Source organism: Arvicola amphibius, chromosome 11 (assembly GCF_903992535.2).
Source record: "Arvicola amphibius chromosome 11, mArvAmp1.2, whole genome shotgun sequence".
Taxonomy (NCBI): domain Eukaryota; kingdom Metazoa; phylum Chordata; class Mammalia; order Rodentia; family Cricetidae; genus Arvicola; species Arvicola amphibius.
Genome location: NC_052057.2, coordinates 96,420,574 through 96,434,832, shown reverse-complemented (window position 1 = coordinate 96,434,832; position 14,259 = coordinate 96,420,574). Strand labels below are relative to the sequence as shown.

Here is a 14,259-nt window from a genome sequence, read left to right as displayed (position 1 = left end):
CCTCACCAGAATGATCTGCCACTTTGCCTTTTTATCTTAGCCATTCTGGCAGGTGTAAGAAGGCATCTCATAGTCATTTTGATTTACATTTCCCTGATGACTAAGGATATTGAACATTTCTTTATGTTTTTCTCAGTCATTTGATATTATTCTGTTGATAATTCCCTGTTTAGATATTTATACCATTTTAATTGAATAGTTTGATTTGTTGATTTCTAGTTTCTTAAGTTCTTTATATATTTTGGATAGTAATTCTCTGTCAGATATGGAGTTGGAGAAAATCTTTTCCCATCTATAAGCTGCTGTTTTGTCCCATTGATGGTGTTCTTTGTGTTATAGAAGCTTTTTAGTTTTATGATGTCTCATTTATTATTGATTATTGATCTTAGTGGCTCCACTGTCAGTTGTCTGTTCATGCAGTGGTCTCCTGTTCCAATGCGTTCAAGGCTATTCCCCACTCTCTCTTCTGTTTGGTTCAGCATATGTGGCTTTATGTCAAGGTCTTTGACCCACTTGGACTTGAGTTTTGTGTAGGCTGATAGATATGGATCTATTTACATTCTTTTACATGCAGACATCCAATTAGAGCAGCACCATTTGTTGAAGATGCTTTATTTTTTTCCATTGTGTATTTCTGATTTCTTCATCAAAACTAGGTGTTCATAGGTGTGTGGATTTATGTCTGGGTCTTCAATTCCATTGATCAACGTGTCTGTTTTTATGCTAATATCATGCCATTTTTATTACTATAGCTCTGAAGTACAGTTTGAAATCAGGGATGATGATAACTAAGGAAATTCTCTTATTGTACAGAATTGTTTTAACTATCTTGGGTTTTTGTTTGTTTTTCCATATGAAGTTGAGTATTGTACTTCAAGATCTGTAAAGAATTGTGTTGGAATTTTGATGGGGATTGCATTGAATCTGTAGACTGCTTTGGGTAGGATGACCATTTTTACTATGTTAATTCTATTGATCTATGAACATGGAAGATCTTTCTATTTTCTGATATCTTCTTCAATTTATTTCATCAAAGACTTGAAGTTTTTGCCATACAAGTCTTTCACTTGCTTTGTTAGAGTTACCTCAAGGTATTTTATGTTATTTGTGGCTATTGTGAAGGGTGTTGTTTCCCTGATTTCTTTCTCAGCCCATCTGTTATTTGTGTATAGGAGGGCTACTGATTTTTTTGAGTTAATCTTGTGTCTAGCCACTTCACTAAAGGTGTTTATCAGCTGTAGGAGTTCCCTGGTAGAATTTTGGGGGTCACTTATGTATACTAGCATATTATCAGCAAAAAATTGATACTTTGGCTTCTTCCTTTTCAATATGTATTATTATTATCATTATATTAATTCTGCTGTTCTCATTGACTTATGGAGGATAGGTGGCAGAACCTGGCTTTTCGGGCACAAACAGTGACACCCAAATTGGGTAATAGAATTGCCTAGTTCCCTAGAGTGGTGGGAGAAGCTTAGTTGACTTTTATGCTCAGCTAATACATGTGTCTTGTCACTCCACCCAAATCTTCTGGCAGGCGTGGCCAGGCTTAATCCTTGGGACCACTCTGGCTGGGCTGGTGCTTGGTCCATGAGATGACTCTCAGCTTGAGTGCAAGGCTGAAACACCATCTCGTGGAAAACTCGGGCTTCACAGTGGGCTTCGGCAGAGGAGAGAACACCCCCAGGCTCAGCAGACCGAGTGGACGCCACTACCCGAGCTGACACGACAGCGGAAGGCGCTCCATGCGACCGCTCGGGGCTAACAGAAATGCTCTGGGGAAGGCAGGGGGGCGGGGCGGGGGCGGGACCGAGGCCGGGCGGACCGATCGACGGTTCGGCGCTCCGCGGAGTGGAGGGGGGCGGGGAACGCCTGCAGGAGCAGCGGTCGGGCGGAGTGCCGAGTCATCGAGCGGCGCTGGAGTAGCGGAAGCCACCGGGTGCGCTGGCCGGGGCTCGCGGTGTAGGCCGGCTGGAAGCTCGCTGACTGAGTGCTGAGGTGGCGCTGGAGGAACTAACCCGGCGAGGGCCACACGTCAGTCGGTGACTCACGAACATCGTGCCGCGCTCCGACAGCTCCCGCTGCAGCTGTGGGCCTTACGCTGGGTGCCCCGGGACTGCGCGGCAGGGCGCCTCTCCCGCCGGGCGCGGGGCTCCGACGCGTGACCCCGGAGCTGTCAGGCTCAGCGTGCGGGTGAATGGGAACCGGGGCGTGAGGAGGTAGGCCTGGCCAGGCTCCTGCCCGTCCCCGCGAGCAGTGGGCAGCGCAGCCCTGGGGGCCGGGGCGGAGGCGTGAGAGAGCTGCTGGCTGCCCTGCCCCGGGTGCGCGGGGTGTGATCTGGGAGACGGTCTCGGAGGTCCGCCCAGCACGGACCATCTGGACTCTTGGCCTCCTTGGAAATGTGATCGGCGTTTATATCCACCCAAGAACAGCCTTGTAAAATCGCTAGAGCACAGCTGGGTTTTGCTCCGCAGATAGGAGGGGTGTGGCGGGGGTACAGTTTAACCGGAAAGAAAATGGTTTAGCCCAACTGGAAGGAACGACAGACTGTATTATAGTGGGGCAACGGGGTGCTGAGAACTCTGCACCCCGTTTTATTGCGGCGAGTTCCATCCGCTCTGCGTGAAAGGAAGGTGTGTGTCAAGTTCTCCAGAAAGGTTTGTGCTCGTGGGTGTTTGTGGAATGTACACACAAGGCAGAGGGTGTGTAGGGCAGTGACCTCAGTGCAGGAAGATGGTTCTGTCAGTTATTAACTATGTTTAACTGTAAATTAGAGCAAGACGATTTTTTTTCTATACTCCGTGTAGCGGAGTGCATGAGATAGGATTAAAAGATGCTTTCTTATAACGTTATGTTAGCACAGTGCGAGGCGAAAGCGCTTAGCAGTGTTTACCGTGTGACTGGTGGCTACTTGCACAAGCGTACTTACAGAAAACACTTTCTCGTGGTTGGGACATTGACATTACCACCTTTTGCAACGTTTATAAAGCACGATTGAGTTGAACGCCGTATGTGAGCATTGTGATTTCTTGAAGCCGGGGAGATGGCTGGTGGTGGTTGCTGGAGGGTGTGAAGCTGAAAACTTGACCTGAGAGTAGGGCCTCAGAACCGGGTAAAACCAGCTGTAGAATTCCAGCGGCTGTCACGCAGCAATCCAAAACGTTGAGTTCTCCGGGAAGGGGCAGGAGACTATAGACAGCCTGTCTCTGACCAGGTGAAAGTGTAAGCGGGGGTTGGTGAGATTGCTCTGTGAGGCAAGCAAAGCACTGGCGGAGAAAGCGTAGTAAAAAGCTCTTGAAGCCAGTTGACTTATGCTGTTGGGATGGGATGGCCCAGATTTGGGGGTCCTTGCAGGTGGTCTCTGGGTTGGGCATTTTATAAACCCCGGTGTCCTCCCATTTCCCTTATTGTCTGGTCCACTGATCAAGTGTTCACCCAAGCAGCCTTTCCTTCCTGCTAATTTGCTGTGTTCCTGACGTGTCCCCCACTCTAGCCCAGAAGGCATAAAGAAGCACACCCCTGCGCTCCTTGCCTTTGTGTTCTAACTGCTTCAGCTTGGAGGACTGATACCGGAGTTTGTCCTTTTTTTTTTTTTTTTTTTTTTTTGATGTTTTGAGACAGGGTTTCTCTGTAGCTTTGAAGCCTGACCTGGAACTAGCTCTTGTAGACCAGGATGGCCTCGAACTCACAGAGATCCACCTGCTTCTGCCTCCTGAGTGCTGGGATTAAAGACATGAGCCATCACCGCCGGGTTGGAGTTTGTCCTTTGACCTCCACTTTCACCCGTGCAGCCAGCCATCTCACTGGCTCGAGCGCTCAAAACTGTTTGCATTTTGCAATGTTTGGGGCCTCAGACTTTGAGATGGGTATACAGAGTATGCACTGACAAATATAGATACAGTCGATTAATTTTAATTTTTGTCTAGTATTCCGCCATGTAAAGAGGCAAATTCGGTCTTGTTTTACACTGTACTTTGTGAAGCATGAATTGCCTTTTAATTTGAGTCAATCTTGTCGCATTACTCATCCCACATTAGTGGTGACGATGCTGGTCACTATCTTCAGTATAAAACATGTGTCTTTAGTGGTGCAAGTCTTTAAACCTGGCACTCAGGAAGCAGAGGCAGGTGGATCTCAGTGAGCTCCAGGCCAGCCTGGTCTACAGAGAAAATCCCAGGACAGTTAGGGGTATGTGGAGGGACCCCCGTCTCAAAAACACAAAGAAGAGTTTTTTTTTTCTTAAAGTACCTTTGGGAATACTTCATCCAGATTAAATAACAGGCAGTCTGTTAAAGTTTCTGATTTCCATTGCACCTGCCTTTGAAAGCGGAATGGCTGGGGTCTATTGTGTTCTGGGCCATCCTCCACAGTGTTCTTTCCTAAAGTCAGAAACGAGACCTTTCTGCTCCACACCCATCTCAGTTTCTGTGCAGTGCCCTGCACAGATTAAAGACTCTGTAAGTTCTTGTTCACTCGGTGTTTATTTCCAAGGCTCTTACAACTCTTCATTTATTTGAAAAGCTGATAGCTTTCACAGTTGGTTTGATATTTCTATTGTCTTTAAATTTTTTCCTTGTTCCTATTTAATTCAGAAACATAATTATTAATATTTTAAAAGTAAAGATGTAACAATAGCTTGTAAAATTGCATACTATATATTATATGTATTTATAAGTAAATACATATATATAGGAGGATGGTACATGCCTGTAATTCCAGCACTTTGGATGCTTATATAGGCCAGGGCAGACCAGCCAGGGCTACATAGGGCTGTCTGAAAACAAACAAACAAACAAACAAAAAACCCAAGCAAACAAAAAAACCACTAATAAGCCCAAATAACAAATGTTGGGGACAGGAGATGGAAAAGACGGAAATGAAGGCAAACCAGCACTGTGAGCCACTGAGAGCCACGTGGCTGAGAGAACGGCCTGCAGACCTTTTCATTTGAAGCCATGTGAATACACCACCTAATCATGAATTTGTGTATTTATTTATTTATCTGTTTGTTTATTGGGATAGGGTCTTACCATGGAGCTCTGGCTGACTTGGAACTTGTATGTAGACCAGGCTGATTTGGAACTCACAGAGATCCGCCTGTCTCTGCCTCCCAAGTGCTGGGATTAAAGGTGTGTGCCACATGTCCAGTATGCAATAATTGATTTTTAAAATTCAAGAAATACTCCTCTTTTGGGGCTGGAGAGATGGCTCAGTGGTTAAGAGCATTGCCTGCTCTTCCAAAGGTCCTGAGTTCAATTCCCGGCAACCACATGGTGGCTCACAACCATCTGTAATGACATCTGGTGCCCTCTTCTGGCATTCAAACATACACACAGACAGAATATTGTATACATAATAAATAAATAAATATTTTTAAAAAAGAAATACTCCTCTTTAAAAGGTTTTATTTTCCTAAAAAGTTTTGACTTAAGAAAAAAAAAACCACATATTTTCATAGTTTATACAGCTGGCTAACGGTTGGTTAGGACGATAGCTCAGTAACCTGGCAAACAAAGCGCTGCCAGCTGGAACATTCACCGTCCACGTATAATACATTGACCAACGCCAATCGTTTGCTCAGCCTCACCCAGCAAATCAAATATTACAACTGAGTCAGTTCACATTTGTTCAGTGGAGGGAGGGTTGTGTACAAGACACTTAGGACGGCCGTTCTCTGATGATTAGGTGGTGCTTTAGACCCTTGGCAGTATTCTCATTTGACAGTTAGTTACAAGGGCTTTTCATCAGGTAGAATTAGCCTTTCCTGGGTATTATGCTTTGAGTGAGCCTCACTCATCATGGGACAGTTTGCATGATCAGGGAACTCCACTCTAAAGTGTGCCCACATCAGAAGACCCTCGATGGGCTGACTGCTGGGCTTCAGGGGCTGCACCACTCCCATTGTAGCCTGGATTCCTAGTTCAAGTTCAAATATTGCTGTACTTCCTCAACCCTAAGCACCGAGGTCAGAGTCCAAGAGGTGAAACTTAACGTTGCTGCTGGGAAATTTAAAGTTTTCCATAAAACAAATCCCTCCTCCCCTTCTTTGTAGCTCTCCCCCCCCTCCCCCCCCCCGTCTCTTTTTCCCTTCCTCATCTCATACCTCACCATGTAGCCCCGATTGGCTTCCAGCTCAGGATCTTTGAATCCTCCTGCCTCAGCCTGACCACCACTGGGGTCACATGATAGATGCCCTGCAGAAACAAGTTCCCTAAGTCAACCATCTCTTGCTCTAGTTTTGACTTTGTAAGTGAAGGTGTGGGGTGAGGGCAGATGGAAAGGTAGGTAGGCCGTGGAGTTAAAAGTGTTTTCATGGGTGTGACAGGGCTGCAGTGCTGAAGAGGAGGTAGCTCTGGGAGGGATGGGCTTAATGAAGCTTCCCCAGAAGAGGTGACACTTGGTTGGGGTTTGAAGCCTAAGTAGGAGTCTGGGCGAGAGGGGAAGGAAGCTGTAGGTCCAGGCGCTTAGATCTAAAGCTGGCATAGATCCACTAGTGAGCAATGGGCATTTCAATTTGCTGATGCTTTGGCACTAGTAATCGGAGAGATGTGGTTTAAAAAACAGGCTGGGGTGTTGTAAGGGGAGCGGCGGGCTGTGTCCTGCCGCCTGGTTAGCTTAGCCACCGAAATATCCACACCAAAACTGTATTAATTAAATTACTGCCTGGTCCATTAGCTCTAGCCTCTTATTGGCTAACTCTCACATCTTGATTAACCCATTTCTATTAAATCTGTGTTCACCATGAGGTTGTGGCTTACCGGCAAAGATTCAGCATGTCTGACCTGGCGGATGGCTCCATGGTGGCTCTCCCTGCCTGTCTTCTTCCTCCCAGAATTCTGTTCTGTCTACTCCACCCACCTAAGGGCTGCCCTATCAAAAGGCCAAGGCAGCTTCTTTATTCAACCAATGAAATCAACACAAATGCAGAAGGACCTCCTACACTACTGAGGTCCAGATTAGCATTTTGGATTTATCCCATAGTGAGGTATGCTGATTGGTGTGACAATCCGATCTATGAACTTATGATGTCACTTTGAAAGTCTGTGGGAGAAGGACAGGACAAGAAATAGGCTCACCACTTTGACTACTATCTCAGACCCAAGACAAATGTACTTTTATCTAAGGGAGGTGCTGGTGGGGACCAAGAAGAAACAGTGAGTTCACGGGTGAATTGATCCGCTCAGGAGGTACTGGTGAGGAATGGAAGCGGCAGGATAGCAGGGAATTTGGATGAGTCGTAGTATCTAACTAGGTTAGGGAACAAACCAGGAGAAACAGCTTTGCAGGAGCAAATGAGTTCAGTTTGGGACACTGACTTTCAGGTGCCTTGGGGAAGCATAGCAGAGCCATCTGTGGGCGTTTGGAGTCGGCTTTGCGGCCTGGCATGTGGGTGCAGATGAGGTCTTAGAGGGAGTTTCTAAGAAGCATCTCTTCCAAGGGGGTGTGTCATGTGAGGGCAAAGACATGCTTTTTGAAGATGTGATCTTGAATCTTGGGGCAGTAATTTTCTCCCTAGACCTGTCGCTCCCTTTTGTGAAATTGATAGTAGGTGATTCTCTACCCACATTTTCTAACCGTCTGTTATGCTGGGCTCGCTTGCGAGTATACCAAGTATTTGTTTTTAGTAAGTACTTTTAAACTAATAATTAAAGAGAGGATATTTGTTTATCTTTGGAATGGAAACTGTGTTCCAGTGTGGCAGTGAGAGAAAGGATGGAGTCTGTCAGCCAGCTGGGGGTTCCTCGCTTGACACCCCAGTAAGGGTGTCGCAGGTGGAGCAGGGTGGAGCAAAGATTGGACACCTCTGTACTGAAAGTGCTTTCAACTGGAAAGTTCTACTCTCCTACTTCGTAGTTATTCCAGCTGTGAACAACAACTTTTATTTTTCTACCATTAGGAACTCTATTTTAAGAAACTCTCAACTAAAAAAAAGCAAGTCATGGAGAAGAACGGGAATAACCGGAAGCTTCGGGTTTGCGTTGCTACCTGCAACCGCGCGGATTACTCCAAACTCGCCCCGATCATGTTCGGCATTAAGACGGAGCCTGCGTTCTTTGAGCTGGATGTGGTGGTGCTGGGCTCGCACCTGATAGACGACTACGGGTGAGACGAGCGCTTTCCTGTTCCTAGTCCAGCAGTGCGCCTGGGAGAGCCTGGGTTTGTAGGCTGCGGGCCTCGGCCTCTGTGTACCGCAGGGGACGGGGAAGACGCTCAGAGTCTGTTACTTCAGTTATAAACCAGGGTAAAAACCAAAAGGCGATGAAGCCTGCCCCAGTGCTGCTGTTCAGCAGATACTTGATGATCAACAGCTGGAAATGTCACTATTTGTTACTACACTCAGAAGAAACACATATGTGTGTGTATAATTGTATATAAAATTAGACTATAATAACATGGCTTCATGGCATAATTTTTTGGTGTTTGGGGTTTGAGCCCAAAGCCTCAAGCAAGCTAGACCTGTGTTTATGACAGAGCGTGCTTATTTCACCCCAAGGTATCTTGTGAGTTCTAATGGCAGTTCTTCAGTGTATTGGTGTGTGCCTGTAATCCTGAGGCAGGAGGATTGCTTTGAGTTTGAGTCCTGCCCAGATTGCAAAGTGAGGGCTGCATAGTAACACCGTCTCCAAATAGACAAAACAACAAAAACCAATCCTGGTTTACAAGTCAATCACATATAAAGTAGTATACATGAGACAAGATTTACAGAAATCTAATTTATCGTAAGGTAAATGAAAATGTTATATTATCAGGATCATTAATTTGTGTGTGTAACCTTAAGGTCTGTACTGTAGGTTAGCAGGGATGATTTGAAAACTCAAGGGTAAGCTGAGCGAGACCAGGAAGAAGCCTTGGCTTTGCTCTCCTCGTGCACTTAGTGCCCCCTTGTGGTGTGAAAATGTTAGTGCAGCCTCCTAAGACTCGACCATCACCGTGTATGAAAGAAGCTAGTGCTCAAACCGTCATTTTCAGACTACTTTAAAGGCACGGCGATAAAGCACCGCCAGAACAGTAAGCAGAATACCACCGTCTCCTACACTCTGTGGTGGGCGGCTTGCTCTAAGAAGAGAGTTAAGGAGCAGTGAGGAGGCTCATGGGTAGCTCCTATAGATTTTTTTTTTAAATTGAAACGAATCTGGTTGTCTAAGGTAGGCTACTTGAGTGATCAGATGTTGTAGTTTGAGCCAGAGGTGGAAGTCTCAGTAAGTTCTCTTCTGTGACAAAGCTTGTGCAGGAAGCGGTGGCAAGGAGGCTTGCCGGGAAGTGGTAGTTGCTGCAGCACCTGAGGTGGAAAGGTGTATCTGATGGTGAGACTATTGAATAGGAAAATCAACTAGTATTTAGGAGAATTTCCAGGGCAGGCTTTATCTTGATCTGAAGAAAGCTACTGACTGTGTAAGAGTGTGAACCAGGTATAGTAGGTACATTTATGGTCTTTGCTCTTTATTTGTAGTTTATACTTCAATTACTTGTTTTAGCAAGCGATACTGTAAACAGGTGTCCCTTTGGGGTTAGCATTGTGCTTTCTTGTGTAAGAACATAGTGTCACTCCTGTGCTCCTGCTTTAGAAACACATATCGCATGATTGAGCAAGACGACTTTGACATTAACACCCGGCTACACACGATCGTTAGAGGGGAAGATGAAGCAGCCATGGTAGAGTCAGTAGGCCTAGCCCTAGTGAAGCTTCCAGATGTCCTTAATCGCCTGAAGCCTGACATCATGATTGTTCATGGAGACCGATTTGACGCCCTTGCCCTGGCGACATCTGCTGCCTTGATGAACATCCGGATCCTGCACATTGAAGGAGGGGAGGTCAGTGGGACCATCGATGACTCCATCAGACACGCCATAACGAAACTGGCTCACTACCACGTGTGCTGCACCCGCAGTGCGGAGCAGCACCTGATATCCATGTGTGAGGACCACGACCGCATTCTGTTGGCAGGCTGCCCTTCCTATGACAAACTGCTTTCGGCCAAGAACAAGGACTATATGAGCATCATTCGGATGTGGCTAGGTACGTATGCAAACTCAGAAAGTGTTGGGCATATTTCAGTCTTTTTGGAAACTCATGGACACAATATTCCATTGGAAACCAGAGAACTAAGATTTTACTTCACAGTTCTTACTTTGTGCTATATGCTTACCTCCAAGTTCTCTATAAAATAGAAAAGCTGGATTGATGTTAAAAATGTATGCTATGTTTGTACATATGGAATGCTTTTGCTCCACTGAATATTTTAGTGAGTAGTATTCACAAGGATAGTTCGTTCTTTAACAGTTTTAATTTATGTGTTGATAAATTTTTTAAAAATGAATTTTATTATTGTGTGTGCATATGCATATGTGTGTTTGTTCAAAATGTGATGTGCGTACGAATCTGTAGTCAGTCCTCCGCTTCTGCTGTGTGTTCTGGGGATTGAGTTCAGGTCCACATGCTGGAGCGCTTTAATCTGCTGGCCTTCCACTTTCTTTTTCTTCTTCTTTTTTTCTTAATACAGAATCTAGTCTAATCTGGACTTGAACTATGTATATAGCTAGGATAACCTTGAACTCTTGATCCTCCTGCATCTGCCTCCTAAGTGCTAGGATTATAAGCATATGCTACTATACCTGTCCATGAGTACAATTCTTACTTTATCAGAAAAATGGGGAAAAGGAGAAGGAGATGGCTCACAGGGTCAAATGTTTGACATACAAGCTTGAAGACCTGAGTTTGTCCCCTAAGAATCCACATCAAAGAGCCAGCTGTGGTGTGTGCCCTGGCCCTGGCATGGCGGGGCGGGGCGGGTGGCATGGAGACATCTAGTCCAGCTGGACTGGTAAACTCTGAATTTAGTTAGACCGTCTCAAGAGGTGTAAGGTGGAGAGCACCTGAGGAAGACAGCCAGCATTGCCCTCCTGTATCCATGTGTGCACATGCATCACTTGGCACACAGTGTTGGGGAGCATGCTATAAAACTGCGTGTATAATGTGATCCTTCTCTGGAAAAGCTGTAATAGTGGAAAGGCTAGAAAGTAGGTAAAACTAATTTATTATATTAGTTTCCAGTGTGAGCTTAGAGTACTTTGACTTTTTCAAGACAGGGTTTCCTGCCCTGGAACTTGCTCTGTATACCAGGCCGGCCTCTGCCTCCTGAATGCAGGGATTAAAGACATGTGCCACCACCACTTGGCTGCATTTTATTTTTTAGTATGGAAAGTGTTGCTTTCACTTTTGTGTGTGCACATGGGTTTGTGGAGGCCAGATGTTGATGTCCAGCGTTTCCCCCCACTGCTTATGATTTGAAACATGGCCGCTCAGTGAAACTGCAGCTGACGGGTTTGGCCAAACCGGCCAGGCAACCAGCCCCAGAGACTCTCTTGTCCTCATACCTCAGGGCTGGGAGTGTGGGCAAAGAATGCCATACCTGGGGTTTTGGTTTTGGTGGCTTTAAAAGAAAGCAAGCGTGCTGGGCCAGCGGGATGGCTCAGCAGGGAAAGGCTCTAGCCCCTGACAGTGCAGCCCTTGCAGCCCATATAAGGTGGAAGAGGCCGGGCTCCACAGAGTTGCCCTCTGACCTCCACATGTGTGCAGTGGCATGCACATTCCCTCACATGAGGCCCACACAAGAATACTAATTTTTTTTTAAAAATCAAGGAAACAATGCAGTTAAGATTATAAACACAAACTTAAAGCCCTGTTTGTTTATACTTCATGATGGAAAGAGCAAAACCTGGATTCTTACTTTTTAATATTTATTTCTTTATTTTTAGACAGAGCCTTGCTATATAGCTCTGTTTATTTTGGTATTCATTGTGTAGGCCTGGCTAGTCCCAAAACTGACTTTCCTGCCTCATTCTCCCGTGTGCTTACGACTGTGCATACAATACCCAGCTCCTTGTTTTACTTTTAAACTGGTGAAAAAGCAGACACAAGACAGTGAGCCCAACTGTACCTAGCAGTAATGCACTTGCACAGGTAGCGCCGTCTGCTTCTCCGCTAGCAGCTTCTTACGTTTTCACTCCGCTCACAGGAAAGTAAAATTGTGCAGGTCCCTTACAACATGCAGCTTTATCCCCTGATCCCAATGAGAACATTAGCAAGGTCAGAAAGATACATTAAACTCGTAATAACGAGAGGCACCCCAACAGTAAATATCAGTCTTCACTGCCAGGAATAAATAGTTCTGGCTCAATGACTTGAGCTTTCTTTCTCAATATTAAAACAAAACAAAACATAACACAACAAACAAAAAAATACCTAGCCAGGTATGGTGGTACGTGCCTATAATCTTAGCACTTGGGAGGAGATCAAGAGTTCAAGGTAATCTTTAACTATATTGAATTTAAGGCCAACCTTAAAAAAAATGCTCAGCTGGTAAGAACACTTGACTACAAGCCTGAGTCTGATCACTGAAAGATGGAAGGAGACTACTGGAAGTTAGCCTCTACAAGTCATAGCATGCATCTGACACTCAATAAAACAAAGTTTTAAAAATTACACTCAAAGTATAAGGTAAATGAGAAGTGGAAATCACTCATGGAGCAAGGTGCTAGAATTCTTCCCCTGAGACCTCTGTTTATTCTTAGCAATAGTTTGTATAGAATGGTCCTTCTCATGGGACTGGAGAAGTGCTTTGATATCCCAACCCTCAGGGCAAACAGTGCAGCTGGCTACTTGATTGGTGAACCTTGCATTTAATTCCCAGACCCCTGGGAGTGTGTGAGGGGGAATCCTCTCACCTACAAAGAAAATACTCTGAAAAGCCCAGAGATCAGAGAACTTGCCTTCTGTATGCTCTCAAGACAGTAGGCAGACAAAGAATGAAGATGAAGGATGTGGGGACCAGAGACTCTGAAGAGACTCTGAGAGGAGATTGTGTCCTTCGTAGCTTACTGTCTACATAGACATTTGTGCTCTGGCTGCTGCTGTAAGGATGATTCCGAGTGCCTCAGCTGCCACGTCAAAGGATGAGAGCATTCCTCTCTCGGGAATGAGTCGGGAGTGAGCTCATTCACGTCCCCCACCATGTGCCGCAGCTGTGGTTTAGAGCGGAGCTGTACGTTGAATTGCCTCATCAGACGTGGTACGGCCCTTAGATTGTCTGCACTTAGATTAGCTCATCCTTTAGACCATAACAGGAAAGGCTTCTCCTTTTTCACTTTTGAAAATGTGTTCCAGGCCAGCCAAGACTACAAACAACAGCTACAAGAAGAAGAGTCTTAACTAACGAAGCCCTGTGGTTCGCCTCTCTTTAAACAGGTGATGATGTAAAATGTAAAGATTACATTGTTGCACTGCAGCACCCTGTGACCACTGACATTAAGCATTCCATAAAGATGTTTGAATTAACACTGGATGCACTTATCTCATTTAACAAGAGGACCCTAGTTCTGTTTCCAAATATTGATGCAGGTAATGGAACTTAAAAATGAAATTATGCCATCTGCCTTTTCAGACTTTAGTTTCTGTTACTTTCCTCTTTTCTCGACGGTCGCCTTTGCTTGCCTGTCTTATCTTAGGGCCCTTCGGGAAAGCATCCCAGTCGAAGGTTACCGGTCGGAATGCTGTGATACCGTAGTCCACCTGTAGTAGAAACAGCAGGAAGTAAATGCTCTGCAGTTTGCCCTCCTGCTTTCCCCTCCAGCTTCCACTGAGAAGGAATCTCAGGGCTGTGAGAGGTAAAGGTCAGGGAGGGTCTCTAGGCTGGGATAGCTGTGGACTTCAGTGCTAAGTGAGACCTTAAGCACGTGATGGGGCTCTGAGGTACGTGAGACAGATCAGGGCCTGACACTAAGGGGTCTTCAAATCCTGCCTATTGTAGCTGACATTAGTCACTGTGAGCTCTTGGGATTGTTTTGGTTACAGAAGTGGGACCTTTTCTTTGAAATGCTAAGCTATTACCTGCCACTTTACTTAAGAAGAACCTTTTCTGTTAGAAGAAGCAGGACTCAGAACCCAGATTTTGATCGGGTAATACAGCAATATCTCAAAATTCTTTAGAGTTCTTTTGGTTCCTTTAAGTTCTGAATAAGTAATTATAATCTATCTGCCTATCTCTGAACGATGTGTTCTGGTTGTTGTAACTTTCCGGGATGTGTACTCTGCAGAATTAGTTCTCTTCTGCAATATGCAGTGTGGTGCGCATCTGTAGTTACAGCTACTCAGAGCAGAGGGGCGGATCCCTTGGGACACTGGCTTAAAGAAAAAAGATTCTGACTTAAAGGGAGTTTGTCTGAGTCCTGCCCCTGCACACGCCTCTGCTGTCCATGGAG

At 45.4% G+C, this 14,259-nt stretch overlaps 1 protein-coding gene across 4 annotated transcripts in view; it reads left to right on the top strand.

Moving 5' to 3' along the window:
- Gne (glucosamine (UDP-N-acetyl)-2-epimerase/N-acetylmannosamine kinase) overlaps nucleotides 1-14,259 on the top strand; it is a 48,348-nt gene that overhangs the window by 13,806 nt on the left and 20,283 nt on the right. Inside the window, exons 1-4 of one of the 4 annotated variants that reach the window (XM_038346917.2) lie at nucleotides 1,893-2,219; nucleotides 7,898-8,103; nucleotides 9,567-10,018; nucleotides 13,247-13,399. In XM_038346917.2, the coding sequence (XP_038202845.1) occupies nucleotides 7,940-8,103; nucleotides 9,567-10,018; nucleotides 13,247-13,399 (769 nt within the window). In that variant the 5' untranslated portion in view covers nucleotides 1,893-2,219; nucleotides 7,898-7,939. Of the gene's footprint in view, nucleotides 1-1,892; nucleotides 2,220-2,412; nucleotides 2,658-7,897; nucleotides 8,104-9,566; nucleotides 10,019-13,246; nucleotides 13,400-14,259 lie in introns of those variants that run through there. The other 3 variants (XM_038346919.2, XM_038346918.2, XM_038346916.1) reach the window with 3 other exon arrangements.